The 27,312-nt window shown below is 41.6% G+C and overlaps 4 protein-coding genes across 7 annotated transcripts; 3 read left to right on the forward strand and 1 right to left on the reverse strand.

Moving 5' to 3' along the window:
- Positions 1-839: 839 nt before the first annotated feature.
- Sec71 (ADP ribosylation factor guanine nucleotide exchange factor Sec71) lies at positions 840-9,291 on the forward strand. Of its 2 annotated transcripts, none has more exons than XM_071794130.1 (13): positions 840-1,144; positions 1,230-1,497; positions 1,600-2,942; positions 3,056-3,496; positions 3,655-3,932; positions 4,266-4,586; positions 4,675-5,176; positions 5,256-5,551; positions 5,809-5,981; positions 6,133-6,353; positions 6,429-6,632; positions 6,733-7,313; positions 7,395-9,291. In XM_071794130.1, exons 2-13 carry the CDS (start codon positions 1,374-1,376, stop codon positions 7,939-7,941), a joined length of 5,031 nt encoding a protein of 1,676 aa, XP_071650231.1. In that variant the 5' UTR covers positions 840-1,144; positions 1,230-1,373; the 3' UTR covers positions 7,942-9,291. The 2 variants fall into 2 exon arrangements, with proteins under 2 accessions (XP_071650231.1, XP_071650230.1); XM_071794129.1 differs by having other exon boundaries at positions 841-1,144; positions 4,212-4,586.
- A 198-nt stretch (positions 9,292-9,489) lies between these two features.
- On the forward strand, positions 9,490-12,416 carry Wrnexo (WRN exonuclease). Of its 2 annotated transcripts, none has more exons than XM_071794141.1 (7): positions 9,490-9,808; positions 9,880-9,948; positions 10,617-10,744; positions 10,888-11,112; positions 11,725-11,869; positions 11,948-12,087; positions 12,276-12,401. In XM_071794141.1, coding segments are annotated over exons 1-7 (744 nt in total). In that variant the 5' UTR covers positions 9,490-9,772; the 3' UTR covers positions 12,277-12,401. The 2 variants fall into 2 exon arrangements, with proteins under 2 accessions (XP_071650242.1, XP_071650241.1); XM_071794140.1 differs by having other exon boundaries at positions 9,497-9,808; positions 11,948-12,049; positions 12,276-12,416.
- A 16-nt stretch (positions 12,417-12,432) lies between these two features.
- On the forward strand, positions 12,433-13,514 carry Lipt2 (Lipoyl(octanoyl) transferase 2). Its single transcript, XM_071794142.1, has one exon. It carries the CDS (start codon positions 12,433-12,435, stop codon positions 13,144-13,146), a length of 714 nt encoding a protein of 237 aa, XP_071650243.1. The 3' UTR covers positions 13,147-13,514.
- A 57-nt stretch (positions 13,515-13,571) lies between these two features.
- Epg5 (ectopic P-granules autophagy protein 5) lies at positions 13,572-27,166 on the reverse strand. Of its 2 annotated transcripts, XM_071794127.1 has the most exons (31): positions 26,666-27,166; positions 26,154-26,405; positions 25,270-26,049; positions 24,631-25,047; positions 24,128-24,532; positions 23,703-23,922; positions 23,388-23,560; positions 23,042-23,182; positions 22,588-22,748; positions 22,204-22,333; positions 21,447-21,991; positions 21,144-21,321; positions 20,934-20,957; positions 20,243-20,470; positions 20,007-20,170; positions 19,741-19,926; positions 19,544-19,667; positions 18,942-19,463; positions 18,680-18,822; positions 18,428-18,605; positions 18,026-18,223; positions 17,826-17,957; positions 17,443-17,682; positions 17,115-17,298; positions 16,451-17,007; positions 16,125-16,294; positions 15,841-16,049; positions 15,474-15,719; positions 15,164-15,380; positions 14,880-15,089; positions 13,572-14,793 (listed from the first exon to the last, which is right to left on the reverse strand). In XM_071794127.1, the coding sequence occupies exons 1-31, from the start codon at positions 26,681-26,683 to the stop codon at positions 14,442-14,444; spliced, it is 7,704 nt and encodes a 2,567-aa protein (XP_071650228.1). In that variant the 5' UTR covers positions 26,684-27,166; the 3' UTR covers positions 13,572-14,441. The 2 variants fall into 2 exon arrangements, with proteins under 2 accessions (XP_071650228.1, XP_071650229.1); XM_071794128.1 differs by lacking the exon at positions 20,934-20,957.
- Positions 27,167-27,312: the final 146 nt, after the last annotated feature.

Raw genomic sequence — 27,312 nt, forward strand, 5'->3', positions numbered from 1 at the left:
ATTCTTCTTGTTCTCCTATGAATCGTATTATAACTGAAACAAAAAATATATATGTCATGAACAATTTTAAAATTGCAGTTATAAAATACATGTTTCGAATGGGTTACGGGTATATGTAAAGGGTTGAGTACGTCTCTGTAAAACGCTATGTAAAATATATGTGGGTAATGACTAAATGTATATATATTTGTAAAGGTTTTTGGGAACGTTTTCCTGAAAAAAGAAAACGCCTTTCCAAACCCGGAAGGGGAGAGAAATAAAGAGTAAAATTGAATTCTCAATTCTCAATTCTCAATTCCCAATTTCCAATTTTCAATTCTCAATTCCCAATTCTCAATTCTCAATTCCCAATTCTCAATTCTCAATTCTTAATTCTCAATTCCCAATTCTCAATTCTCAATTCTCAATTCTCAATTCTCAATTCTCAATTCTCAATTCTTAATTCCCAATTCTCAATTCTCAATTCCCAATTCTCAATTCTCAATTCCCAATTCTCAATTCCTAGCTAATTCTCAATTCTCAATTCCCAATTCTCAATTCTTAATTCTCAATTCTCAATTCTCAATTCTCAATTCCCAAAAATATAAATAGAAAGATAAATAATTTTGATATAGTGGTTATATATTCCGCGCTGTTTGAACACATTATTATAACGTGTTTATTTTAAAATTTTTCCAAAAATCAGATTTTTTTGAACTATTAACATAAACACATATAAATTTTTAATTAAATTCATTTTTTGTATGTTAATAAACTATATAGATACTAAACTGATTTAAACATTTTTTTGAAAACGCGCCATAGATGTCCTGAATTATGGCGGACGGTGGATGGTGTCCAATGGCGTCCTCCGAAGCGGGATGGCCGCTCTCATCAGGTTTCTCTCTGGTGATAGCGAGCTACGAGCTGCGAGACGGTTGTCATCTTTCGCGGTTACGTTACGTTTCGATGGCTGTCAGCGCGAGTGTCGGTTGATTTCTGTCGTCGTCTAATTTCTGTTCGAGTCTCGTTTTGAAGTCCAGTGACGGATGATGTTATAGGCCATATAACATCATTCTCGAGGAGACCGCGCTTCGCGGTGCTGTTCCTGAAAAGCCGTTCTGAAAAAATTCCATGTGGTTCAGGTTGTCGTTTTATCACTTAGGTGAGTGATTTTATACCTGTGGAATTTTCCTCGGCTTTGTCCTACCTCGGCTCATCGGACATACGTCTGTGCGTGATGTCCTCAGATTCGCAAGAAGGGGTCGCGTAGTAAGAGAGAAGGTGGCGAAAGATGTTGGCCAACGGCCAGCCGCAGCATAGTCACATGCCATTCGCCAGCCTGCTCTAATGTTGACACATTGAAAAACCAGCATTGAACGAGCGCGTGGACGATGCAAAATAACTCCAAGACCAGAGAGATGTTTATCGTCCGAGCTTTGGAAAAGATTTTGGCCGACCGAGATGTCAAGAGATCGCACCTCTCGCAGCTCAGGAAGTCCTGCGAGTCTGCACTCGGTAAGGAGAGACCTTTCAAGCGTACAACTTGTAGCTATAAGCCTGTAGCTATAAGCGATAGTTGCTAATTAAGTTTGTCACTCATATATTTCCATCTTGCAGAGGACCTCCGTAACGAGATCAAGGATGTACCAGCTGTGCAGGGTGAAGAGGTTATCTCAAACGCCCTGCCACAGCCCAAGAGCGACTCAAATGTCATTACCGCTGAGAAGTACTTCTTGCCATTTGAGTTAGCATGTCAGAGTAAGTCACCGCGGATTGTGGTGACAGCACTGGACTGCCTGCAGAAGTTAATCGCATATGGCCATCTCACTGGCAATGTGCCTGATTCAACAGAGCCTAACAAGCTGCTGATTGTGCGCATTGTCGAGACAATCTGTGGTTGCTTCACAGGTCCACAGACCGACGAGGGTGTACAGCTGCAGATTATTAAAGCTCTGTTGACCGTAATGACAAGCCAGCATGTGGAGGTACACGAGGGTACGGTACTGTTGACAATTCGTACTGTTTACAACGTTTACTTGGCGTCGCGCAACCTGGTGAATCAAACAACAGCCCGGGCGACTCTCACGCAGATGATCAACGTGATCTTCGCGCGAATGGAGACTCAGGCGGAGGAAGAGAACGTGAGGCTTGATGGGGAACATCAGCAGGAGGGTTCTGTCATAGCAAACGGCGAAACTGAAGCCGAGCTAAGTCCAGAGAATGCTCCTAGTAATGATAACATTGATTCTCAAACAATTGTCAAGAGTATTCTTGATGATGTAGTAAAATCTGTAGTGCCATTGGAAGAGGAAGTCAGTTTGGAGAACGGCAATTCGGAGGACAACGGTGACGAGGCGGCCGCTGAGAATGACAACATGGTAACTGCGAAATTCACCCATGTGCTGCAAAAAGATGCGTTCCTGGTGTTTCGCGCTCTCTGCAAGCTCTCTATGAAACCGCTGCCGGACGGCACTCCCGATCCAAGATCGCACGAGCTCCGTTCCAAGATCTTGTCGCTTCAGTTACTTCTGGGAATCTTGCAGAATGCCGGTCCAATATTGCGCTCTAACGAGATGTTTGTTATCGCCATTAAACAGTACTTGTGTGTCGCGCTGTCGAAGAATGGCGTGTCCTCGGTGCCGGAAGTGTTCGAGCTGTCGTTGGCACTGTTCCTGGCGCTGCTCGCCCGTTTCAAGATGCACCTCAAGATGCAGATTGAGGTGTTCTTCAAGGAGATCTTTATGAACATCCTCGAGACCTCTAGCAGCTCTTTCGAGCACAAGTGGATGGTCATACATGCGCTTACGAGGATCTGTGCGGATGCCCAGAGCGTCGTCGACATCTACGTTAACTACGATTGCGATCTCTCAGCAGCGAATCTCTTCGAGAGGCTCGTCAATGATCTCTCTAAGATTGCTCAAGGTCGTCAAGCTCTGGAGCTAGGTGCATCGCCAAATCAGGTGCGTTATAAGAAAGAGGATGACAGGATAGATGTATTATTTGGAACAGAGAATGTTCTTCGAGACAAGCAATATAAAGTTTTGTTTGTAATATTAGTGTCTTGCTTTTTCAGGAGAAATCCATGCGCATCCGTGGTCTCGAGTGCCTCGTGTCTATTCTGAAATGCATGGTGGAGTGGAGTCGGGATCTTTACGTGAATCCCAGCGTGCCAGCGGATCAGCAACCATTGTCAGATCCACCGGATACGACGCCGGAGACCCCACTACCGCGTTACGGCAGCGCTGGCAGCCTCTCGTCGGCCAACTCCAGTCTGACTGGTAACAAGGAGGTGCCGGACTCGCCGGAGCAGTATGAAGTACAGAAACAACAGAAAGAGGTATGGGAGGCCGGTATCGAGATCTTTAGCCGGAAGCCCGGCAAGGGTGTGCAGTACTTGCAGGAGCAAGGACTGCTCGGTGCTTCGCCGGAGGACGTGGCCAGGTGGCTGCATCTGGACGAGCGGCTCGACAAGACCGCCATTGGAGACTTTCTGGGCGACCATAATCATAACCAGGTGACGAGGAGAGAACAATTAAAATTAATAGACTATACTAATTATAGACATAAATAGCGATCATGGTTGATCAAGTCTAAATCATGTTATGATTATTGCGCGATAATTATTGTTAATTAATTAAGATAATGATTAATTTTGTTATATCGTTTGCACAGGTAATGTATCATTACATCGATCAGATGAACTTTGCCGAACGTGATCTAGTAACCGCACTGAGGTATTTCCTGGAGGGCTTTCGGCTGCCCGGCGAAGCACAGAAGATCGACCGACTAATGGAAAAGTTTGCCAGTCGCTATTGCGAGTGTAACCCTAACAACGGCCTCTTCACGAGCGCGGATACAGCCTACGTTCTCGGCTTCTCAATCATAATGCTGACCACCGATTTGCACTCGCCGCAGGTTAAGAATAAAATGACCAAAGAACAATACATCAAGTACGTATAGCAATTTTTAAAGTTTATTATAATTAAAAAATTATGTTTTACATACATTCAATTATTAATATTGAGAACATTTTATTGTATTTAAGTTCATCTTTGTTAGTATATTTTTGTTAATTTTTTTCTTATTACATTTTATTATTATTAATATTATGTAATAATTAGTAATATAAAAATGCATAGGAATCGCTCTTTATATCAAATCAAATGGTATAATCTCTTTAATTATATACTTGAAGAGTTTTCTTATTTTTATTTTCTTTCATTCATCAGGCTTAATCGGCGCATCAGCGACAATGAGGATCTCCCTGAGGAATACCTATCTAGGATCTACGATGAAATCGCTGGCAACGAGATTAAGATGAAGTCGAACCCTAATAATAGCCGGCTCGCCGGCAAACAGCTGATATCTAGTGAAAAGAAACGACGATTGTTATGGAACATGGAAATGGAAGTAATTTCTACGGCGGCGAAAAATTTGATGGAATCTGTCAGTCATGTTCAGGCACCATTCACTACGGCAAAGCATCTGGAACACGTGCGGCCGATGTTCAAAATGGCCTGGACGCCATTCCTCGCGGCGTTCAGCGTCGGACTTCAAGACTGCGACGATCCAGAGATCGCGTCGCTCTGCTTGGACGGTATCAGGTGAGAAGAAATCTGAGAAACGAAGGAAAATAGATTTATACGGCTGTGCCTTTCGTGCTTTATATTATTTATATGTTCTATATTTTAGATGTGCCATTCGTATCGCCTGCATCTTTCATATGAGCCTCGAGCGCGATGCCTATGTACAAGCTTTGGCAAGATTCACCTTGTTGACGGCTAATTCACCAATTACCGAAATGAAGGCGAAGAACATTGATACCATCAAGACTCTCATCACAGTAGCTCACACCGATGGCAACTATCTAGGCAGCTCGTGGCTCGATGTCGTCAAATGCATCTCCCAGTTAGAATTGGCGCAGTTGATAGGTACTGGAGTACGGCCACAATTGCTGGGCCCACCGTCAAAACCGCACTTTCCCTCGCCATTGGCGAACTTCGGTAATCTCGCACACTCTGCCAGTTCACATCAGACCAACAATCTCAACTTGAGCTCGTTGGACCCCAGCGTGAAGGAGTCCATCGGTGAAACCAGCTCGCAGAGCGTCGTCGTAGCCGTAGATCGTATCTTCACCGGCTCGACGAGACTCGATGGTGATGCCATTGTCGAATTTGTCAAGGCTCTCTGCCAGGTCTTTCTCTCTTCGCTCAATGATTCTTATATAATACAAATTGCATAATAATTGTCTAACCATGATTAATCATCATTAGGTATCTCTTGAGGAGCTGGCACACCCCACGCAACCGCGCATGTTCTCTCTTACGAAGATCGTCGAGATCTCGTACTACAATATGGGTCGTATTAGATTACAGTGGTCCAGGATCTGGCAGGTCCTCGGCGATCATTTCGACAGGGTGGGATGCAGTCCACGACAGGATATCGCATTTTTCGCGGTGGATTCTCTGAGGCAGCTGGCCACCAAGTTTATTGAGAAGGGCGAGTTTGCCAATTTCAGATTCCAAAAAGACTTCCTCAGGCCGTTCGAGCACATCATGAAAAAGAACAGGTAATATAATTTGATTCTTTAATTATAATTAATCTTGGTTCACTTTTATTTAATTTGTAACTGTAATTTGTAATTGTAATTATGTACTTCGATATGTTATATATAATTTTACCCACGTTCTTTATTTTTTTTAAGTAAACATTTTTTAAGCAAACATAAAGTCAATCTACTAGAATATGTTAAGTGTTGTATTTATAATTTTGTATAATATATTTTAACTATTGTTTAATTGTGATTTAATTTGATTTGTGATTCAGATCGCCTGTGATTAGAGATATGGTTGTGAGATGCGTGGCGCAGATTGTTCATTCGCAAGCGCCGAATATCAGATCCGGTTGGAAGAACATTTTCAGTGTTTTCCACCACGCGGCCAGTGATCGTGATGAATCTGTCGTCGAGCTGGCCTTTAACATGACTGGCAAAATTATCAGTGAGTTTTATTTTTATGCCTGCCTTGGAGAATATTACTGTACTTATGTCGTTTTTCTCCTACTCAATCACCATCTAGAATAATATCAATTTTAAACGTATTATGCTAATTCTATTATTGTTATTATATAATTCGAGTATATGATCCGTAGATGAGCTGTATGCAGAGGACTTTAGCATCATGGTGGATTCCTTCCAAGACGCTGTTAAATGTCTGAGCGAGTTCGCGTGCAATGCTTCTTTTCCGGACACCAGCATGGAGGCAATCCGGCTAATACGTTCCTGCGCTTCTTATATTGATGCGAATCCCAATCTGTTTGCCGAGGGTATGATGGACGACAGCGGGATGGTTTCTGAAGAAGATCGAGCCTGGGTATTGTTATCTTAGCTTGTTTATTTCGCATATGAATCGTGACATGTTTTTTATTTTTTTCTTTTTTTTTTATAGGTAAGAGGATGGTTCCCGCTGCTGTTTGAATTATCCTGCGTTGTCAGTAGATGTAAGTTGGACGTCAGGACGCGCGCGCTGACGGTACTCTTCGATGTCGTCAAAACTCACGGTGCGTCCTTCAAGCCTCATTGGTGGAAGGACCTTTTCCAGGTCCTTTTCAGGATCTTTGACAATATGAAGCTGCCCGAACAGCATACTGAGGTTCATATAATTTTTAAGTTAAAAAAGAAGAAGAATAAATATATTTTTTCAGAGGTTATTTGAACATCTAGGCACGTAAACGATTTATTAAATATTGCAGAAAGCTGAGTGGATGACAACAACGTGCAATCACGCGCTGTACGCTATCGTGGATGTGTTCTCACAGTTCTACGATATCTTGGGTCCCTTGTTGCTGGAGCAGCTCTATTTCCAGCTTCTCTGGTGCGTCCAGCAGGACAACGAACAGTTGGCGCGATCGGGCACCAACTGTCTGGAGAATTTGGTCATCAGCAATGGCATCAAGTTCGACGAGCAGACTTGGGAGAAGACCTGCCAATGCGTCCTGGACATTTTCGAGAGCACTCTACCGTCAGCGCTGCTCACGTGGAAGCCGCACTCGCCGAACAAGGAATCTGACCTCGACGTGATTACCGGCGAGTCCGACGGTCTTCACGTTGGTATTCTGAAGAGGAGCAACAGCGCACAGAGCTTGAACACTGAGACCTTGCCGAAGGCGAAGCTCTTCTCTGCGTTGCAAATCAAGTGTGTAGTTCAGCTCGAGTTGATACAGACCATCGATAATATCGTTTTTTACCCGGCGACGTCGCGCAAGGAGGATCAGGAGAATCTGGCGCTCGCGCAGGCCGACATGCTGAACGGCAAATCGTCGGAACTTGTAAAGTGAGTGCTCCATCGTCGCGTCGATCTCTTAAAATTTACAACGTACGGTATAATATACGCAACGCAATTGATGATTTTTAGGGCCGGCGCTGATCAGCAGAAGGAGGAGCAGGGCATGTACTGCGCCCTGACGACTAATCATCTCCTGCAATTGGTGGAGTGTCTGCTGCGTTCGCATCGCTTCGCCAAGAGCTTCAATTCGGATCACGAGCAGCGTAACGTGCTGTGGAAGGCCAGCTTTCGCGGCAATATGAAGCCGTCTCTGCTGAAGCAGGAGACGCAGTCGCTCGCGTGCGCGCTGCGTATCCTCTTTAAAATGTACAGCGACGAGGCGCATCGCGCGGATTGGTCCAAGGTCGAGGCGCGGCTGGTCGAGGTGGCGTGCGAGGCCTTGGAATATTTCCTGGCGCTCGCCAACGAGGCCCACCGTGACGCCTGGACCCCGATTCTGCTGCTGTTGCTCACCCGGATCCTCAAGATGAGCGATCACCGCTTCGCGGTCCACGCCTCCACCTGCTATCCTTCCCTCTGCGAGGTCATGTGCTTCGATCTCAAGCCCGAGCTCAGATCGGTGCTGCGCAGATTTTTCCTCAGGATCGGGCCGGTCTTCAGAATCACGCAGCAGTAGTGGCGGGCCGGCGAGTGGCAGATGGGCAGGATGGGCTAACGACGGGTACTCAGGATCGTCTCGAACACGGAGTCGACTGAGTTTGCCACAACGTTGCTCGCAAGAAAGACGATGTCGCATACCCGTCTCTGCCCCCGGGCAATAAGATTGTAATTAAATGTAAAGCGGTTAGATACTTTGGCTTGTGTTAAATCGTTTACATACAATCCAACAATTTTTGCATACATTTGTATACTCCGTCGAACTCTCTTAGCGTGTTCGCGTTATTTTACATTCAAGTTGACGCACTGATTCGCCATCTCACTTTATATAGCATATAATGCTCAAATGTGACTCGGATTTTATCAAACGCTGTTCAGCGTGTGTATTCGTAATATATATTAATTGCATTCTGCGGTAATTTGAGCACATTGTGATATCGTTATACTGATATAAGCTTTTAATATAATTGAATAATGTCTTATTGATTTAATTTTTTTTTATTTGTTATGAATAATGCTAACGCTCATATTCTACATTTAGCGCTAAATGGGCGACAAGAATACACGTATATTATTATGCACACGTTCGTCGTAGAAATCGTTGGATCGTATGCAAACGGTTTAACGTCACGTGTACACATGCGTCAATGTAATATAACGGAGTATATATACAGGCAGAGAGTGGTGCAGGAGATTGGGAATTGGCAGTGTGCATCCTCATCCAATCAAAAGTCGAGCGTAAGATTTAGAATATTCAGATGAGACAATTATTCTCGCAGGTTTTTAATTTCTACACGCCCTGTTTAAGGTCGTCTCGAGGAGATCACTAACTGTACTACATTCATTAGTGATGAGGAAGTCTGATTATGAAGATCTGACAGTTTTAGTCGAGAGAATACGAGTTTCGTTGGCTGCTAATTCATTTTAGTTGTTAGTATTTTTTTCCCCCATGTAATTTTACTTGAACGATGAAAAGTTGAAAGAGAAACCGGGCGAAGGAGGACTGTCGCGGATTCCCATGTGACTCGGAGACGCCGTGAGATATGTATACATTATAAATAGCGATCGAGTAGTGAGGTGTCATGAAACTGTAGTCTTTATATAATTTCATAGAGGAAACGGAGAGGAGAGAGAGGAAGAATGTGTGTATGCGAGTGAAAGGGGGAGAGACAAGTGCTGTTGTCAATACGTAGATCTCTTAAGACACCCTGAAAACGTCATCAACATTAGAATCATTGCATATGTATATTTATGTCGGAGCAAAGTAATATAACGCTTAAATAACTTATATATATAAATAGCAAGTTTGTGTGAGCAGTTCTTTGACGTGGTTCGAGATCTTATTTAAATAAATTCGATAAAAACAAAATTAACGTCTTGCGCGTCCCCTCTGTTTTTCCTGTTCCCTTCTCCAGGCCCTATTCTTCACAGCCGCGCTACCAAAGAGAAATCTCTTTGGCACTACATTGTGCCTAAAATGAAATGGGCGTAAAATTAGACGTTGGAGAGAAAAGAAGAAAGGGTGAAAAAAATGCAAATGCTCTTAATTTTTTTTCTCCCGCAACCGGTATCCTCTTTTTCCCCTTCCTTATCCCTCCTCCCTCTCCCCTTTCTTTCATCGCTTCGTTCGCTCGACGTGTGACAGGGCGTCAGCTGTTCGCCAGGTGGAAACTGGAAATTGGCGGGAAATCTGGAGAAACCGGCGACGCGACATCATGGCACCGTCGAGGTCCTGGCGGCAGGACGAAGCACGCGTCCACGAGCGATTCCAGACACCGGGGCCGATTTTCCCGTAAACGGCGCATCCGTTCGGAGTCTACGAGTCCGGCCGCCTTCTCTCCCCCTTCGCGATGACGACACGTGCCGGCCGCCTCGGCAAGGAGGAGGTTAGTTACGCGCGCGCGTCCCTTCTTCGTCGTGCTTCATAATTCTGACGCGATCTACGGCTGTGTTGCAGGTGCCCGAGGGACCTGAGGGATCCGTGGGATTGCGTCGCTCGCCGCGGAACCTGCCGCAGCATTTGAAGGTGTGTGTGCGACTATTGTGTGGTCGATCGTTGGTGCAACGAGGTGCTTGGCCTCGCGCAAATATGAGTATTAGTGGAAATGGAACATTTTCCATTTTCCAAACTTAAACTTGGAACGAACGCATCAATTGATATGACGAAATTGTTATGATGTTATGATGAAATAGCCTGACGTTGGAAACTTTTTTCTCTGTATAATAAGGGTTGACAAGTTTTTCTGTAAAGGGTCAAATAGTCAAATATTTTAGATGTGGGTCGAGAGACCCAGAATATGTAGGTACTTACATAACAAAAGAGAAAATTTCTAATTGACAATTTAAAATATAATGGTAATTATTATTATGTGCACAAAAAACAGCTTTGAATTTGGCCCACTAGCCGTAGGGTGATATATCTCCATGGTTTTACATATATTTTTCCACTATAGACTTCTCTTACTTTCATTTATTACACTTACATATTTAAATGTGTGAGTGTAATTGTGTATGTATGCCTCTTGCAATTAAAAATATAAAATAATGCATACACATAGTCCATGTTTTATTTGAGAAAGCTTCAGTTTATTCTTAACTTTGAAAACCATTTATTTAACGTTGGCGTTCACCTACTTTTTATTATTCTGATTCTATCTCTCTAATGGATAAAAATAATTATTGATTTCTCTGCAGGAGAAGTTGGAGCAACGAAAACCTGAAAGGGAGCCCGACATAAAAACTTTGCCTCCGATTGTCTTCGAGGGACGCATTCGGTTCGCCGATGACTTCTTCGACTGTGCCCAGATCTGCGACGATCTCCTGTGAGTGCGGAAGACACAGAATATTTCTCAGAAGCATGCAAATAACAAAGTTTCTAAATATAGAAAAAGAAGAAAACTTGAGATAAAAATTTTCAAAGAACTTGGATTTTTTACGTGTTTCTCTCTCTAAATCTTTCTTCCAGACAAGAAGTGAGGCGCAGCGAGAAGGAGATCATACCGATAGGTTTCGATCTGGAGTGGCCGTTCAACTTCCAAACTGGGAGCGGGAAGACGGCGCTGGTGCAAATTTGCTTGGAGAACAGCGCGTGTTATCTCCTGTACGTCTATTCGCTCAAGAAGCTCCCGGCAGCATTCGTCGAACTCTTGCATCATCCGAAAGTCAAGCTCGTCGGTGTCAATGTTAAAAAGTCAGTAATTATTAACTAAATAATGAAATTTCATTTTTCTTTGAGAGAACAGTTTTGTTTGTGAAAAATGCGATAAATTATTAAAAAATAAAAATGTTATTTGAATCATGCTTGAAATCATATTGCAAACAGATGTTCTTTAAATATATTAGAGGAGCTACAATAATTTATGCATAGATAAAAAAATAAACATATTCTCTGAGAGGCCTCCGTTAAAACGCAGCATTATAATTTTCCAATTATTAATAATCCAGATAATTTTTCAAACCTCTAGAATTTTCCATAACATTGACATCATCTCACTCACTTTCTGCTCGTCAAATTCCATATATGCGATTGAGTAGCATTAAACAAAGGATTTTGCGTTATCACATTCAACTCAGTTTATCAAGAACCAATGAATTCTGTGTGCGCCGTAATGTCGAAACTCACTAGCGTATATATAAATTTTCTTCATTCAAATATGTTGCATTATCTGTTATTCTGTAGTGAGCAGTAGTCATTGTTCCATCACTTTACAAATTTCATTTGGCATTATCTGCGCTCTTTTGCGAGCGCTTCTTCTCCGTGCAAAAAATAGTAGCCAATAATCGCGCGTTTAATATTTTGCAGCGACGTGTGGAAGCTCGGGAGAGATTTTAAGGAGTTTCCTGCTCAGAAAGTGGTAGAGAATAATTGTTTGGACTGTGGGACTTACGCTAATCAAGTCTTGAAGCGATCCTGCCGTTGGAGTTTGGAAAAATTGACCGCTTATTTGGTATTATACTTTACTTTGCATTGCTTTATGGCATTTCGACAGATCAAATTAAAATCATCAAAATCTTTATATATCCAGTTGAAGAAGAAAATCAACAAAGATCCCGAGGTGCGAATGAGCAGGTGGCATATACAACCTCTTAGTGACGTCCAGAAAAGTTACGCAGCCACGGATGCTTATGTACGTTCAGTTAAAGACACCCTGATATTAATAAAATAGTGAAGTATAAAAAATAATATTAATTTAATATGGAAAATCTGTTAAACATTAAGATAATAGAACATTTAAAGTCATTGTGAAAATATCAAGACTGCGATTAATTTAAAAATGTTGAAAAGATGCTAAAAAGAAAAATATAATCGTGAAAGAATCATCTCCGTCAAAATAATAATGTCTTCATACACAGGTATCTCTTCTGCTTTACACGACAATTCAGGAGAAGGCTGTCGCCATAGAGAAGGAGAACCAGAACGATGAGAACTCGTTGAATCCTTCGATCTAACGAAATTCTCGCTTCTCGGCTTTAAAGAACATCCAATTTAACATTGCCGAATGTCGTCAAGATGCGTTCACGAGTGGTAAAAGTCTTGTTGGGTGGCCGCTTGCCGTACGGGGTCGGTCTACAATTGCAGAAGGCTTTGTCAGAACACCATCATAAACGTTTGAGCGAAACGGCAAACACGCTGGTACTTTTGGAGCATGAGCCAGTGTACACGGTAGGGATACGGAACAAGGGATACACCGAGGAAGATGAGAGAAAGCTGAGGAACCTCGGTGCAGAATTCTGGAAGACAAATCGCGGCGGGCTGATCACTTTTCACGGACCCGGTCAGCTGGTGGCATATCCGGTGCTCGACCTGAAGCAGTTCCACACCAGCGTCAGGTGGTACGTGCACGAGGTGGAACGTATGGTGATCCGCGTGTGCGCCGAGCTCGGCATCAAGGCCAAGACCTCGCCGGACACCGGGGTCTGGGTCGGCGATCGCAAGATCTGTGCCATAGGCGTCCACGGCAGCCGCTACGTCACCACCCATGGCCTCGCGCTTAATTGCAATACCGATCTCAAGTGGTTCGATCATATTGTGCCGTGCGGGATCGAGGGTAAAGGAGTGACCAGCATTTCGAAGGAGCTAGACATGGACGTTACAGTCGCCGACGTGCTGCCAATCTTCAGGAATGCTTTCAGCGATCAGTTTGAGTGCGAGCTGATCGACTACCCGCTCGGCGAGGCCTCACAATTGCTACGGAATGCACGTCGTAGTATGTTACAAGTATGATAGTTATAAAGAACAAAGACTTGTGAATTTCAAGTGAAACTTTTGGACATGGTTCGTTTTTAACTCCATTAGATTGAAGTGACAATGTTGAAGATAGTCTTGCGAATCTCTTAGAACTTTGAATTATAAGATTTGATAAATTTCGGTGTTTTGGACTATCTTTTGTAGCAATAAATAGAATTTATTGAAATTTTAATGCGATAATGTTAAAGAATTCTAGTATTATGGATTTTTGAAACTTAAGATATCATTATTCTAAAATTTTGGCAAGATATTGTAATTATTTTTAAATTATTACGACGAAAATTGTTTATAAATCTTGTAATATCAATTTAAAATTTTATATAAAAATAATAGTCCTCTGTTAATTTGTACTTCATATTGTAGTATCATCGTAGTTTCATATGACGACTTGACATCAAGAATTCATTTAATAATCGACTCTTTATTCATCAACGATTTCTTATGACAGCTCTTAAATGACTTCGTGCAATATCAACAACGAAACTATATTAATCGCGTTCATAAGTTAATTGCGTTGTCAAAATCTCAATGTGATATGTAAATATAAATCCAAATATTTCATTGATTCAACACAACAGAATTTATGTACGCAGGTACCAAAGCATCGATGACGCAAGTCGAATGCACAATAAATTTTACGTTAAATGTAAATAACAATTGCGTCCTTAAATATCATTTTAATTATTATACGTAATTCTATTTATGTAACTGTGGTCATTTAAATTGAATGCATGCTAGATTTTACAATGTCTCGAATTAAAGAAAAAACTTCGTGACTAGAGAGATCGGTACAGATCTAAAAAAATTTAAACAATAAGACGCGCGACTTATCCTAATTACGCAATTAAATTTAAGATTGAAATTACATCACGATTTTACGTTTTCAGAGATCAGGGTTCGATTATAATATATAAATGAATAATCACAATGCAATCTCAATCTACAAAACCGATACGAGTTATTACAGCATTCAATTTAAACGCGTTATTTGAAATTTACGTAATGATGGGCATTCAATCACGCAAGTTTTCAAGTAATTTAATCATAGAATTTCCTTAAAATACTCAATATCGATTTTTGGAAATCTTGAAAAATCTTGAAACATTAAAATCAATTGCGAGGAGTTAGAAACGTTTGAAAATTTTGAAAGACGTAATACAACCATTCAAAACTCGACTTACGATCGAGAATCTTACGAGGTCGTGTGTATCACGCTTCGAAACGATTCGAGGCGTTTGTCAGCCCGTCGCTAAATTTAAATAAAACTAGTATCACTCTGTCAGCACATGCAGGTATCTTTGATTGTAGAGCTCCGTGGTGAGTGCGCCAACAATTTCTACTGCATTGTGAAGTGAGTTGGCGGAGTCCCTGATGAGTCTAATGGCTCTCTCCACATCTCCCCGTAGCTCTGCATACTGCTTGTTCATCAGGAGCCCCTCCAGATTCTGCATTGCTTTCACAGCCTCTGCGCTAGGACGAATCTCCATCGTGTCCGGATCGGTCGATCTTGAAGGTGCAACACCGGGCGAGTGTGGAGTGTATCTCACTAATTGCTGATCGGACTTGGATTCTGGTAATTGTGCCAAACAGTAAACGGCTGTAGCGCGGCTCAGGAACTTGCACCTGAAAATCGAGCGGGCAATCGAGGCTGCTGAGAGTATGAGGGGAATATAAACCTACTTTTCGATAATTATATCGCCGTAGCTTACCGTACGGTGAGCTGAGAGCCTTTTCTTAGTCCAATAGCCCCCAGGATACCCCATCCTTGCCCCGCATCGTCCGCTACTGTTAGCAATGCTCGTGCTAATCCCTTCAAGGCTCTGGCAGCGATCACTGTGTTCTCACTGTACTGACACTGCCTATAGGCCAGCTCGCATGCTTTCGCCCACAGCAAAGGCAGTTTCTCCTCTACGATATCTCTGGATAAGCAAAATTCGTTATTAACGTAAACTTACTTAGGATTTTATTCGTTTTATTCTTCAGAATCACTCACGTTGTTTTAATAGCGCTAATCCAGTCCACTAAATTAATCAGAAGCATGCCCTCCTCCCGGATATCTCTGCAGGACGGAAGTCTCTTCAGTAATACAGAGTAAAGGGCTAGCAGTCTTCCCTCTGACACCAACACGGACTCTAATGGCGACTGACGCGGTACTACGGACTGTAAGACCATCAATACCGAAGCCCATGTAGGTCGAACGTCTTCCGTTACTGAAAAAGAACGTAGCGTAATAAATAAATAAGCTAAATCTAATGAATAAAACAGGAAAAACGTTACACGAGAATAGCTGATCAGTTGCTTACTGTTATATTTGAAATAAGCCTCCAAGGCAGCCTCCATGAGGTGACCTAGAGTGGACGAGGAAGCGACTGCCATTCCGATCACTCTTAACACTCCCATCAGCACCGGGCTGCTAGCAGTTCGTTCTAGCAACCATACCGTCCAACTGCTGCGAAGGTAATCGACCAGCGCTCCACTCTGATTGATTGAATGCAAAAGCTCAGTGATTAGCAGACCGGCCTCGGCAACCTGTTGCGACTCAGAGACAGCTAAGCAAAAAAAATTGATATTACAACAACAGTTTAAGAAGAAAGGTTTTTAAATCTGAGCAAGCTAGACTATTGGATCCTAGATTCTTGAATTACTTAGTTTTGAGACCTGGATACTCACTGCTGGTGATAACGGTTTCCATCTCGTCCAGCATCCGCGACAACATGTTAGTGAACGCTTTGCTGTTGGTCGAAAACAGGGACTTGTGCCTCGTGGTGCAGTTGATCAGCAACTTCATCGAGGAACGCACATACATCTGTCTCTTCTTCAGGGTGGTAGGATGAAAGTGTTTCACCGCAGGATCATAGGCTGCTGCTATCTTCAGCAAGCTGCATATTAAATTATTTTTATATTTGACTTAGTATTAATTCTTACGCTACGAGTACACTTTGAATTAGACTTACTTATTGACGGCTGTATCGATAGGATGAGTCTGGTCTTTGCCCAGGCATAGGATCACTTTAGGATCGCAACTCATCACATGCCAGTTAATCACTTGATCGTACGCCGCAGCGTCGATTAAGTGCCAAGAGAAGCTCTCGGCTTCCATGACTAACTGCACCGCCTTCTCGTTCTGAAACATTGGTTCCATCAGCTGAAGTTTTATCTCTCTTTCAGTAAATACTTTAGCGAGTTTATATCTTTAGTAAATTGAAAATTAGATATCCTCATATCCTTCTCAAATTCTACTTTATTTCATAGGTTTTAGAGTTATCCTCTTCTGTCTTACCTGTCTGACGTTTGGTTCATTGGATAGTTTCACTAACAGGTTCAACAGACAAACGTGCATCCTGGCGGCGACCGGCAACGGTTGCGTGATTAATTCACTGACCCAGGCAGACCAGTTGACCCAGGCGAAGATGCTTCCGAGGAACAAATGGCAGTCCGGCAGATACTGATCAATGACCCTGATCATTAACTCGACATCATTGGTAGCAGGGTAGAAGCGATCCCAAGGAAGAGACAACAAGTTACCATGCACAACGTTCAGTACATGGTCCTTGACGGATGCGTGAGCATAGTTGGCCACGTAAAATTGCCATACGAAGCTGAGAATCTTACTAGATGCCGGCATGGTGTCGATGATGAAACGAATGCACTCGGCGAACATCGTCATCGTACGATTCGCGTAAGGACCGTCGGTAATGATCCACGGTAGCAGCACCGACCTGTCGTCCGTCAATTGCTGGATCCACGCGGCCGTTGGCTCCCGCAGGTTCCTTGTCCAGTACGGAGTGATCCATGGTGCGTACATCTCGCTTAATACCGGCCAGATCTTCTCGCACACTGGAGGAACGTGCAACGAAGTCTTTTAGATGTGATTTTAAGTTCAGACAGCTATGTGGCTATTAAGATATTTAAAATTTCAAGATTTCAATGGAATATTGGCTTACATTGATCAGCAAGTGACCCTCGATCAGCCTGTAGCGTCAATACGACTAGAGCGTGACCGATCATGCCCAAAAATATGGTCAATGGTTCGTTGTAACTTCTGTACTTCGGATAAAGCCCGTATAATCCATATTGCAATCTCTCTTTCATGAAGTGTCGGCTTAGAAGCACAGCAGTATCGTACATCTGAAATTGCATGAAAGTATCATAGAACCATGGATACCAAGTTTTGTTTTATTATTACGTATAAAATAAAGCAGTAAATGTAAGATGTGTCTTTTTGTACACACATAATCATTCCCGACAACAAAATTGTTTGTGAAATCAGACCTCTTGGCGAGACAGCAGCCTCTGTTCCGTAGCGTAGTGCCTGATTTCGTCTCTGATTTTGGCAGGATTTTGGGAGGGCGCGATATTCCTTGGTTTGCCGCTGAGAGCTCCCAACAAGTCGCGCCACACATCCAGAGACAGATTCTGGCTCTCAGATCCTCTCAGCACTGCGCTCAATACTTCACCATAGTGCTCGGGGAATTCGTGCAGAAGAATGAGTCGTAGATGGTTTCGAAACAGCTGCGTGAATAATAATCATAATTTTGAGTTTTCCTTTCGACGGAAATAAATGTAACATTGTTTCTAATCTAATTAAGTTTCTATAAGTTTCGATCAAATTAAATTTAAGTTATCAGATCCAACATACGAATAAAGATACTCACTTCATGCAGCATCAGCTTTTCCTCTTCAGGAGTCAAGCCTATGTCGCACAACGCCCTAGAAACTAGATCTATGAAGGTAGATCTTTCGCTCAGTCGCGGACGGCGATAGTTCAGCCAGCTGCCGACGTCAAACTGCAACAGAGACAATAATAATCCAGTAGTCGTAATCGAAGATTATAATTATAGTTCGACTATTTTACCTTCGAGAGCAATACGAAGCACAAGTCGACATTGGACCCGGTTGACAGGTCCACGACGGTTTGATACATTTGCAAGAATGTGGAGGCTCCTCCAGCGACAGGAGTAAAGTGTGGTCCCAACAGACCTCCGAGATTAGGCCTCTGAATTATAGCGCTCAGTAATTGCGGACCCTGGGTTTCCTCGCCGCTGATGAACAACTGAGAACAGAACGAAAATCCATACTTGAGAAATGTTTTTACCATCCTGTATATATTCAGATTCACAGTTTCTGTAATTCGTTTTTGCTTCATTCAAGTTTGTTTCGTGAGATCATACACAATATAAAAAAAAGGATTATAGACAAAAAAATATTTATGATCTTTCTTGCGGGCAAATACCGAAATTTTAGATTTAATACGCACCTGTCCTAGCTTCTCCAAGCAAGTAGTGATAAGCTGCTTCGTGGGAGGGCATAGCGCTGCTTCTTCCGTATAGAATTCTACTAAATGATAGAACAGTTTGACTCCACTCTCTTGTACCTTGCGTAATACAGTGATGTTTTCGTTAGTACGACTGACAGCTAACTCGTGCTCCAACATCCTGAAGAACGAGAATAGACGAAAATTATAAAGTGTGATCGTACAAGATCAATAATCTGGCTAAACTCTGCTTACGCGATTAAATGATCGGTGAAAACGCAGCCCAGAGTGACCTTGCTGGGTGGCGGTTGACTAGCTTTCACCAAGAGATTCTCATATTCGGCCCGGTTCTGGGTTATCATATGGTCCACGCCTTCGCTGACGTGCGCTTCCTCAACCTATAAAATATAAAATTTTCCTAAAAACATAGTTTAAAAATTTTGATTCGGATAAAAATTGCTACATAAAAAAGTATGCCTGTATATTTATAAATCTTTTAATATTTAATATTCTTTACTGTGATCTCGATGATCGCCGGGCCTGCACAATGCACAGTGGGAGGCGTGCCTGATCTAGAGCGCCTCTGACCGGATGGCGCAGGGTCGCAGAGAGCATGCAAGGTAACGTTGTTCTCATAGATCCGATAGAGAGTTGGAACTAGTTCGAGGAAGCTGCAGTCCGCCGCGGTGTGCTCGGATACCATGAGACTGTAGGTCTGTGCATAGTCAAGGATGACTCTGAGATGTGGTTTGACTAGATCGATAACGGTAGCGGAGTTGTAAAGGCATTCTCTGGCTAAGCAGCCCAGCACCGGCTGATTGCGGCTCAAGGGCGGCGGAGGAACCGGCGGTTCGTAGGAGCTCAGCCTGTGGAAGATTCTGCAAAGAGGTTCGATCGATTCTATGGCGTTCGACGAAGGCTGAGAAAATTTCTGGTACTGGTTCTCGGGATCGCGGAACGTCGCACGTTCCCACTCACAAACGGCTTTGAGTTGGCTCTGGTGCACCGCCCAGTAGTCGACGTATTCCAGCCAGAGGGTCTGGAAGTTGGCAATTAATATTATTATTAACGGTATTACTATGCGAAGTCGTATGTCATTTGAGAGCACGATTGACTTACTCGATCTCCTTGCATTAGTAGAATTAGCCTCTGTGACATATATTGCGGTGGCAGGGCTGGAAGATAAAGTCCTGGTTCCTGAAGACGAGGTTCCTCCAACCAAAGGCTCAATGTTTTATAAAACCTGCATTAAATATCGTTCCATAAGATATATTTTCAAGAAAAATATTTCATTCTCTCTATATGCGTTCACTTACTTTGCAGCACTGAAATAAAATACACGCCGATCATCCGTGATCGGTTTTCCATTGTCCGTGTCCTTTTCTCCTTTCATTTGGAAATACTCCGTCGTTTCGTGCAGTCGTTTCTTCAACTTCTTCAAGTAGCTTAGATTTATCATCCCCTCAAAAAATTTTTCTCCGACCCCACCTTTGTCCATAGATCTGGAGCAATTAAAAATAAAATAATAAATTATTGCCGAGTAATATGAAAACTATTGCTTTGTTAAGGCAATAATAATCACCCTGGGATGGTAGGAGCTCGTGCGAGGAACAAGCTAAAAAAATTCTGCCACAAGAGAGGCAGAATGGGATGATCCATGGGTGTATCAAGGGCTTGCTGGGACCAGCGATAAATAGCCAGGTTGCCTACTCCGAACGGAGTAATCTTCACTGTTGCACAGGCCCTCTGAAATAATTTTCATAGTTATAATTTTACATACTCGGAGTATGTTTAATAATTATACGCTTGGTTTTAAACCTTGAGCGCAGTGTCTAAAGATATCTTGGATTGCATTGACAGTTCTCGCAGGATCTCGCGCCACAGTCCGGTTTTAAGCTCCCTATCATGTTGCTCTGTTGACAGAATTTGATAAGCGAGCCATATTGTTGGAACGGTTCCACCAAGGAGGCTTGCTGAGTTAGAAGAGCCTGTTGCCCAACTCAGAAATGATCCAAACGACCCGGGCGCCCGATTGGACGATATATTCTATGAATTACATATCCAAATGCATTTATTAAGTGTATTTACAGTGCAAGTATGATAGTAATAACCGAAAATTTATATTATTAAACTGCATAAAATTATATACATATATATATATGGAGGGATAAAAGCCATAGTGGTGTAAGTCAAATTTTTTTAAAATCAGACTCGTGTGCCATAAATGCAATTTATATATTATATACATTGCATCTATGCACACGAGTCAACATCTTAAAAAATTTGACTTACCTACACCACTATGATTTTTACCCCTCCATGTATATCAAATAAAAGAAATCATTTTTTGCATAATATTAAAACTATGCAATATCTAAATTTTATAAAATTTATAAATATTAAAATTTTTTTAACTATCTACGTAAGTATATAACTTGGAAAAATTAACTTGTAATATTAACTTGAAAAAATAATATAGATTAGAAAAATTGTTTCTTATGTGTCGTACCTCATTACTTCCGTCTATAGCAGGCTAACAAAATAAATATTTTGTTAAAAACATGGAACACAACTATAATTATAATTATTATAATAGAAAATTACAATCATTTAGTATTTGATACAAAACTACTAAAAGTGAAATTTACTTTCTACTAAACTTTTGCTAATTTCTATGATGTTGTATATGTGATATATAATTACATTGCTTAAAACTTACGCAGAAGAGATTTTGGAACATGTTCTCCATTATCGCCCTGGCTTCTAAGTGAAAGAACGCCGCACGGATCACGCTATCCATCAAATACATTACATTATGGTCTTTGTTCCAGTCCTGGACGAGAATCAATACATTTAGCCATAGGTGCACGAAACGGTCCGGACTATTCAAGCAATACCTGTAATCATCGATATAGAAATAATTATTTTTCAACTATCCAATCTACAATAATATTATTCTATATTTTTTATTCGTATATTTAGTATTACATACATTATGCGAATACGTTTCGTTTGTACCTACCGTTTGTAATGATGCAAATGAGATTCAATCATGTTGGAGAATTGTTTGAGAATCGGGCCGGGGAATTCCGGGGCGATCAGGTTCTTCGCTATCTTCATATACGTGCGGTCGGCGTTGATGAGCGGCACAATCAAGCTGACAAATTTGTCGTTCTTCAGTAAGGAATCTGGACACTCGAGAAACAACGGTATCACATGGTGCAGACATATCAGCACCTGCTCGTATTTATAGTAGCACTGCAAGGTTTGCAACTGGCTGAAACCCTCGACGCAGATCAGCGGCACCGAGTGACCCCACAGGGTCATCAATACGGAGACGTAGCTCGCGATCGGCTGCTTCTCGCGTACTCCTTTCACTAGAATCTCTAAGAAGGAGTCCGATTCCATGTTAGGCACGCAAGAAAGACCCTCAGCCGGATTCGAGATGGTATATTGACACGCGGATTCCGATCGGTCCAACTGATGCAGCCTCAGTTTATTAATCATCTCCCATGCCCACAGGCTGAATGCTTGCTCGCTGTTCTGAGGTCTCACCATTGAGGAAACCTGGGACAAAATAAAAAATAAACTTGAGATCTTGCTTATTATTAATGAACGTGTTTTTTGTCAACGACATAGCGATATAGTCGTTCTCAATATCTAAAATATTAACTGTAATATATAACGCTAATAATACGTGTATTATATTGTATAATATTTAAATCAAAGTGGTTTTTTTAATTCATTTTATATTAATTTTTTAACAACCGACAACTCACTTGCTTCATGCTTTCAGCTAACAACGAAGCCGTCTGTACTGGAGTGTCGGGCACGTGTTTCATTGTAAGTTCGACAATCAGCAGTGCCACTTGTCGATGCAGATCAATCGGAAGATACAGACTGTCATTTCTATAAGAGAAAGATTGATCATATGTTAATCATTAATTTTGGATTTATAGTTTCTCGATAATTAATTGAAAAATAGAAGATACATTTAATTGTGTCACAGAACATTCGATCAGATGAAATATTTAAAGAGAAGAGGAATAGACAAATAAATTCGAGAAACTTAAAATTGAGCATAATAATGGGATATTTTTATATCCTTATCTTTTTCGAGATTTACATTTCCGAAAAACGTTAGAAATATCGAAATGACTCACGTGTCGAGGCCCCAATTTAAATGTGTAAGAACCAATCGAGCCAGATGGCTTTCGGATGAAGTTAAAGGATGTTGATGCAACCAGGTGGAGAGAATTGCTATGTCCTGCTGTTGCGGTACCCACATTACTATCTTCAACTCCGTGAACAAATACAAACTCAACTAAAATCATTGAAATTATACATATATATTAATACACACGTTATCTGAAAAGTTAATTCAGTGATAAGTTAGAGCCTATTATTATATTACAAATATTATATATTTTTTTTGTAATTATATATGTATTTCTGTTAAGTAATTTTATAAGAGATATTAATTGATATAAATCTCGTTTAAATATAATAAAGTTGTTTAATAAATACAATTTCCATGTGGAATTATACAGGACTTTGAGAGAGAGTTTAGTAAATACTATGTAAAAAGAAAATTATAATACAAAACAAAAATTATACCTTTCCAACTGATACAAAATTGTCCCTTAATTTTTGCAGGATATCAGACAAGAGAGTAGGATATTTGCTTGTCAAGTTCGACAAAAGCGATCTCGCGTCCTTCGAGCAGGACTCTTGAGTCTTCTCGCTGAGAAATCCAATCTGTAATTCAATTAATTAGATGAAGTTTAACAGAATTTTAAACATCAAAATTTGAGTTTACAATGAATCAGGAATATTTGTAAGACATAAATTGTTAAATTTTCTTACTCATATGTAGAATGTTTCGTCGTTATCGTATCAACGGCAAATTATTTGACTAATTATATTCAAATATGTACTTTAACATACTTCCGTATTAACGTACTTGAAATAGATCAATCGTAGTTGTTCTCACAAAATCGTAGTCTTTATAGCCTCTAGCCATGGCCATGTTAGCAAAAGTTGTTAGCAGAAAGTAGGATTCGTCACCGGGTAAGTTGCCCAGCTTCTCTTCAAATTGTTTATGAAGTTCAGGATAACTCAGCTCTGTTTCCCAGTCTACGACATCAAGTCATTGTTAGTAATCTATTTTTACAAAAAGAATTAAAAAGATGACATAGATAAAAATAGAAAAAAAAATAAATTTAAAAAAATTGTAGGAAAGAAATATTTGTAATATTATTATCTTATCATAGTTTACCTGAGACTGACGTGTTTGATGTTGCTATATCACCAGATGAGTCAGTATGCAGGATATAGAAGATGTGCCACAGAGTGGTGGGTGATATAATATGATATGGTATCGCGGCGAGATATTGCCAGGCACCTAGACGCCGGGACGAGAATATGCAGAGGATCGCTCTCAGGAAAAAACAATCGTATTCGGTCTGCAGTTTCACCAGCATTGACTCGTCGGTTATCTAAATGAAATTGCATTATTACTTTTAAAGCGACAAGATGTGAGCAATACCAGAAATTATAAAGTTGTGGAAAAAACCTCTATAACATTTATTTAAATTTTCGGTAAATTAAAACAAAAATTGAAAAAAAATATATCCTTTTGACTTCTTAACTTAATATTAATCTGTAGAATTTTTCAAATCCATAAATTTTAATTTCACATACTTGGCTCTTGTCGAAAGCCTCCCACTGATCGCTGGCATATTGAACAACGTCTCTGATCAACGCGCTGAGCCTCTTCGCTAGTTGCCTATATCTTGGCGAGTCGTAGGACTTCAGTCCTTGCTTCAGAAGTCTGATGAGCACGCTGTAGAACGCGAAGAGACGCAACATGTGATGGTCCGTGATGGCTTTCTCCTCCTGCTCGTACTTGTCGTTTTGACGCTGAATAAACAGCACCTGCTCGAAAAGTTTGTCCAGCGGGATCTGATGAAGAAGAGAAATCAGATCACTCTCAAAGAGATTAGCGCCGACGTTAGCGATATCTTCGTCCTCTTCGCCCTCCTCATCCAGCATCACCCACACTGTATCCCCTGGACTGTTTGCAGTGTCCTGCAGAGATACTTGCACCTGTGTAGCAAATTCAGTCGAGAACGTGAGAACAATTTAAGAAGTTAAAGTATCCTATCGATTTCTTAAAACGATTAACGTTCTATCCTTAATTTTACCTGTTCTAAGAACTTATCTCGATCCTTGATTGGCAGCAGGATTACTGCGAGAGTGGCAATCATATGATCGAGATATGAATCGTTAAATGGCGAGGAGCTCAATCCCGAAACTTTTGGCGGCACTGGCACTTGTACGAAGGATTTGGCCCAGTTCATCACGCCACCAGGACATCGCAGTATATGATTCAATAGAAACAAATGATCCTGCCAGGTAGCGACCCTCAAGAGCACCGCCACCAGTTTCGACAGCCATTCTCTGGTGTCCGTGACGAATTTGCCGTCTTTGAGAACTCGACGTTGGAAGTTGAACAGGACAGTTACGCACATCCTAAGCTCGACCAGCTGCGGAGCTGTCTGGGATGGCGATTGCTCCGGTAAAAGATTTGCTGGGGCGGTTTGTGAAAGATTGGCAAACTCCTGAAAACAGAAAAGCAACTTGAATAAGTTTTTAGCTGCGTGAAGAATCAGTGTAGATTATAAGATTATCGTATCTGTTTTACTTGATGATTAGTTCAATTTTTTTTAAATTTACTGTTTAGACCAGTCTTAGCTCAATCTCAGATCTTCTTAACTTCAAAATGAACGAATTGCTAGATAGTTGACGTTCTAATGACTTTGTTTTAATAGAAGATAACTCACGTTGAAGCTCCTAGCGACTCTTTGCACGTAATGCTCAATTTGCAGACGCAACGACTCTGCTTCGTAGCAATACAACGCCTGGCTTTCGTGTAGGGTGTCTTTGATGGCCGATAGCGTCCTGGAGAGCGCTATCAGCGCCTGCTGATTGAAATGAGCGACCGAATACTCATGAGTGGCAGTGACGGGATTGCCATCTTGGCACTCGCCATTCTCTGTCTCCGACGCCTTCTCCAGGCACCAAAGCTGCTTCTGCGTCTCCCGGCAGCTCTTCTTCAAACGCTCCAATTCGTACGAATTTGCGATTAGGTGGTTGCGCACTCTCAAGTAGTTCATCAGCAGCTCGTGCAGCCTGTGTTGCTGCCTAAGCGGTGCGTATCTCAACTGCGTCTCTGTAAACTCGGTCACAAAAGCATCCACCAACATCAGTTCCTGATTGTGATACAAGGACGCCAATTGCTGATCCGTGAATGGTCTGACATCCTTGAAGGCACTCGTCGTATCTTTCTTAACTTCCAAAACTTCCGTCTCCTTCGACGGGGTCTTCTCACACGGAGTCGGTACTTCGATTGTATCCTCGGACTCTTGCACTATTTGACTGGCTTCCTCTGGGATAGTTGACGATATGTCTATCAGTTGAATCGTGGAAACAGCTACTTGCATTTCATCTATTTGATCTGTTTGATCAATTTGTTCTATTTGATCGTCTACAGTGTTGTCGGACACCGGACAAGGTTGGACGGCGTCGACCTCGTCATAAGAATCTTCAGCCAACAGCAACACCTGAAAAATATGTGTTAATATTTTATGTAATTTCACTTTTTGTTTTTAGAAATTTGATTTTAGAAATTGTTTCTTCCTATATAAATAAATACTGAGTGTCGTACCGCTAATTCAACCTCATTCGCTTCAACTTCCTGACCGCATTTTTTCTGGGCTGCTCTCTCAGCAGCTTGTTTTTCGTAAACTTCTGTATCAATAGCGGCCGAATGCAACTCGCTCTCTATATCTTCCACAGCTTCACCCTTGGGATAATTTGTGGGCGACTCTCCAAGCAGGCACTCAAACTCTTCTAACGTGGGAGCGTCTGGTATTTGATGCTCCAAAATCGAACGGCGCGATTTATCTCGCTTCTTCTTCTAGAGGGGACAAGAATACGACAACTCTTTAAAGTTACATTACAATTCAATCTGAAATATCGCTGTTGACTTTATTTATCACTAAAAAAATTTATAATCCAAACAAATATTAAATGTCTAGCAGACATAAATGAGAAATTGCTTCATAATATAAATAAATATAAGCAAGATAATATATAATCAGTGTATAATTGTCATATAAATATAATCTGACGTCATTACGAAAAAGAAAGCAATGCAAGGCCTTATACATTTTATACCTGTCTCTGCTTCTCCATAATGCATAGGATGACCGCCAAAGTAATTGTGGATTTATCGATCAGTGCCGATCGGCGACTGGATCACTGAATATTATCCGACAGTCTCAGAAAATTTCGCTGTAACGAAACATGCTTGCTGCATGTTGAAACGTAACAAAGGCGATCGGACGCAGCGAAGAAAAGTACGATAACCTGGTGCATTGGAGATAACGTCATACACACTATTTATCATTGTTATTCAGCATTGTTATTAGTTGTTCATTTGCTGATGAGGCAACAGGATTCATTGTGTGGTCTCCGACGATCACGTTTCGTCCAGGCACAGCTGAGCACAGCTCATCTGGGTGCATCTAAACCGAACGGTATCTCAGCGACAATCGATCTAACCTAAATTGATCGAAACGGAGATATAAATTTCACGCAGTGTCCCTGAAGGCACACACGTATAATTGTAAACAGTCGGGGCAACTCGGGGCCACTTCGGCCAAACTCCGATTAACTTTAATCGGCCGATCAGTCCATTGGAAATGACCAATCGCATTTGTCGTTGAGCAGATCGACCAGTCACTGATCAGCTGAATAAACTAATCGGGGAATCGCGTTCCGAAACTCATCGAGACAGAACGTTCCGACTGACGTTATGCGTC

This window comes from Temnothorax longispinosus, chromosome 11 (assembly GCF_030848805.1).
Source record: "Temnothorax longispinosus isolate EJ_2023e chromosome 11, Tlon_JGU_v1, whole genome shotgun sequence".
NCBI classification, from domain to species: domain Eukaryota; kingdom Metazoa; phylum Arthropoda; class Insecta; order Hymenoptera; family Formicidae; genus Temnothorax; species Temnothorax longispinosus.

Coding starts and splice junctions, on each gene's coding strand:
- Sec71 (XM_071794129.1), top strand. CDS start 1,374: ATGCAAAATAACTCCAAGACCAGAGAGATGTTTATCGTCCGAGCTTTG. Junction 1,498..1,599: donor GTCCTGCGAGTCTGCACTCG/GTAAGGAGAGAC, acceptor TCCATCTTGCAG/AGGACCTCCGTAACGAGATC. Junction 2,943..3,055: donor TAGGTGCATCGCCAAATCAG/GTGCGTTATAAG, acceptor TTGCTTTTTCAG/GAGAAATCCATGCGCATCCG.
- Wrnexo (XM_071794140.1), top strand. CDS start 9,773: ATGACGACACGTGCCGGCCGCCTCGGCAAGGAGGAG. Junction 9,949..10,616: donor ACCTGCCGCAGCATTTGAAG/GTGTGTGTGCGA, acceptor ATTTCTCTGCAG/GAGAAGTTGGAGCAACGAAA. Junction 11,870..11,947: donor AAAAATTGACCGCTTATTTG/GTATTATACTTT, acceptor TTATATATCCAG/TTGAAGAAGAAAATCAACAA.
- Lipt2 (XM_071794142.1), top strand. CDS start 12,433: ATGCGTTCACGAGTGGTAAAAGTCTTGTTGGGTGGCCGCTTGCCGTAC.
- Epg5 (XM_071794127.1), bottom strand. Junction 24,533..24,630: donor GAGATAAGTTCTTAGAACAG/GTAAAATTAAGG, acceptor TTTGCTACACAG/GTGCAAGTATCTCTGCAGGA. Junction 14,794..14,879: donor GGCTCTCAGCTCACCGTACG/GTAAGCTACGGC, acceptor CTCGATTTTCAG/GTGCAAGTTCCTGAGCCGCG.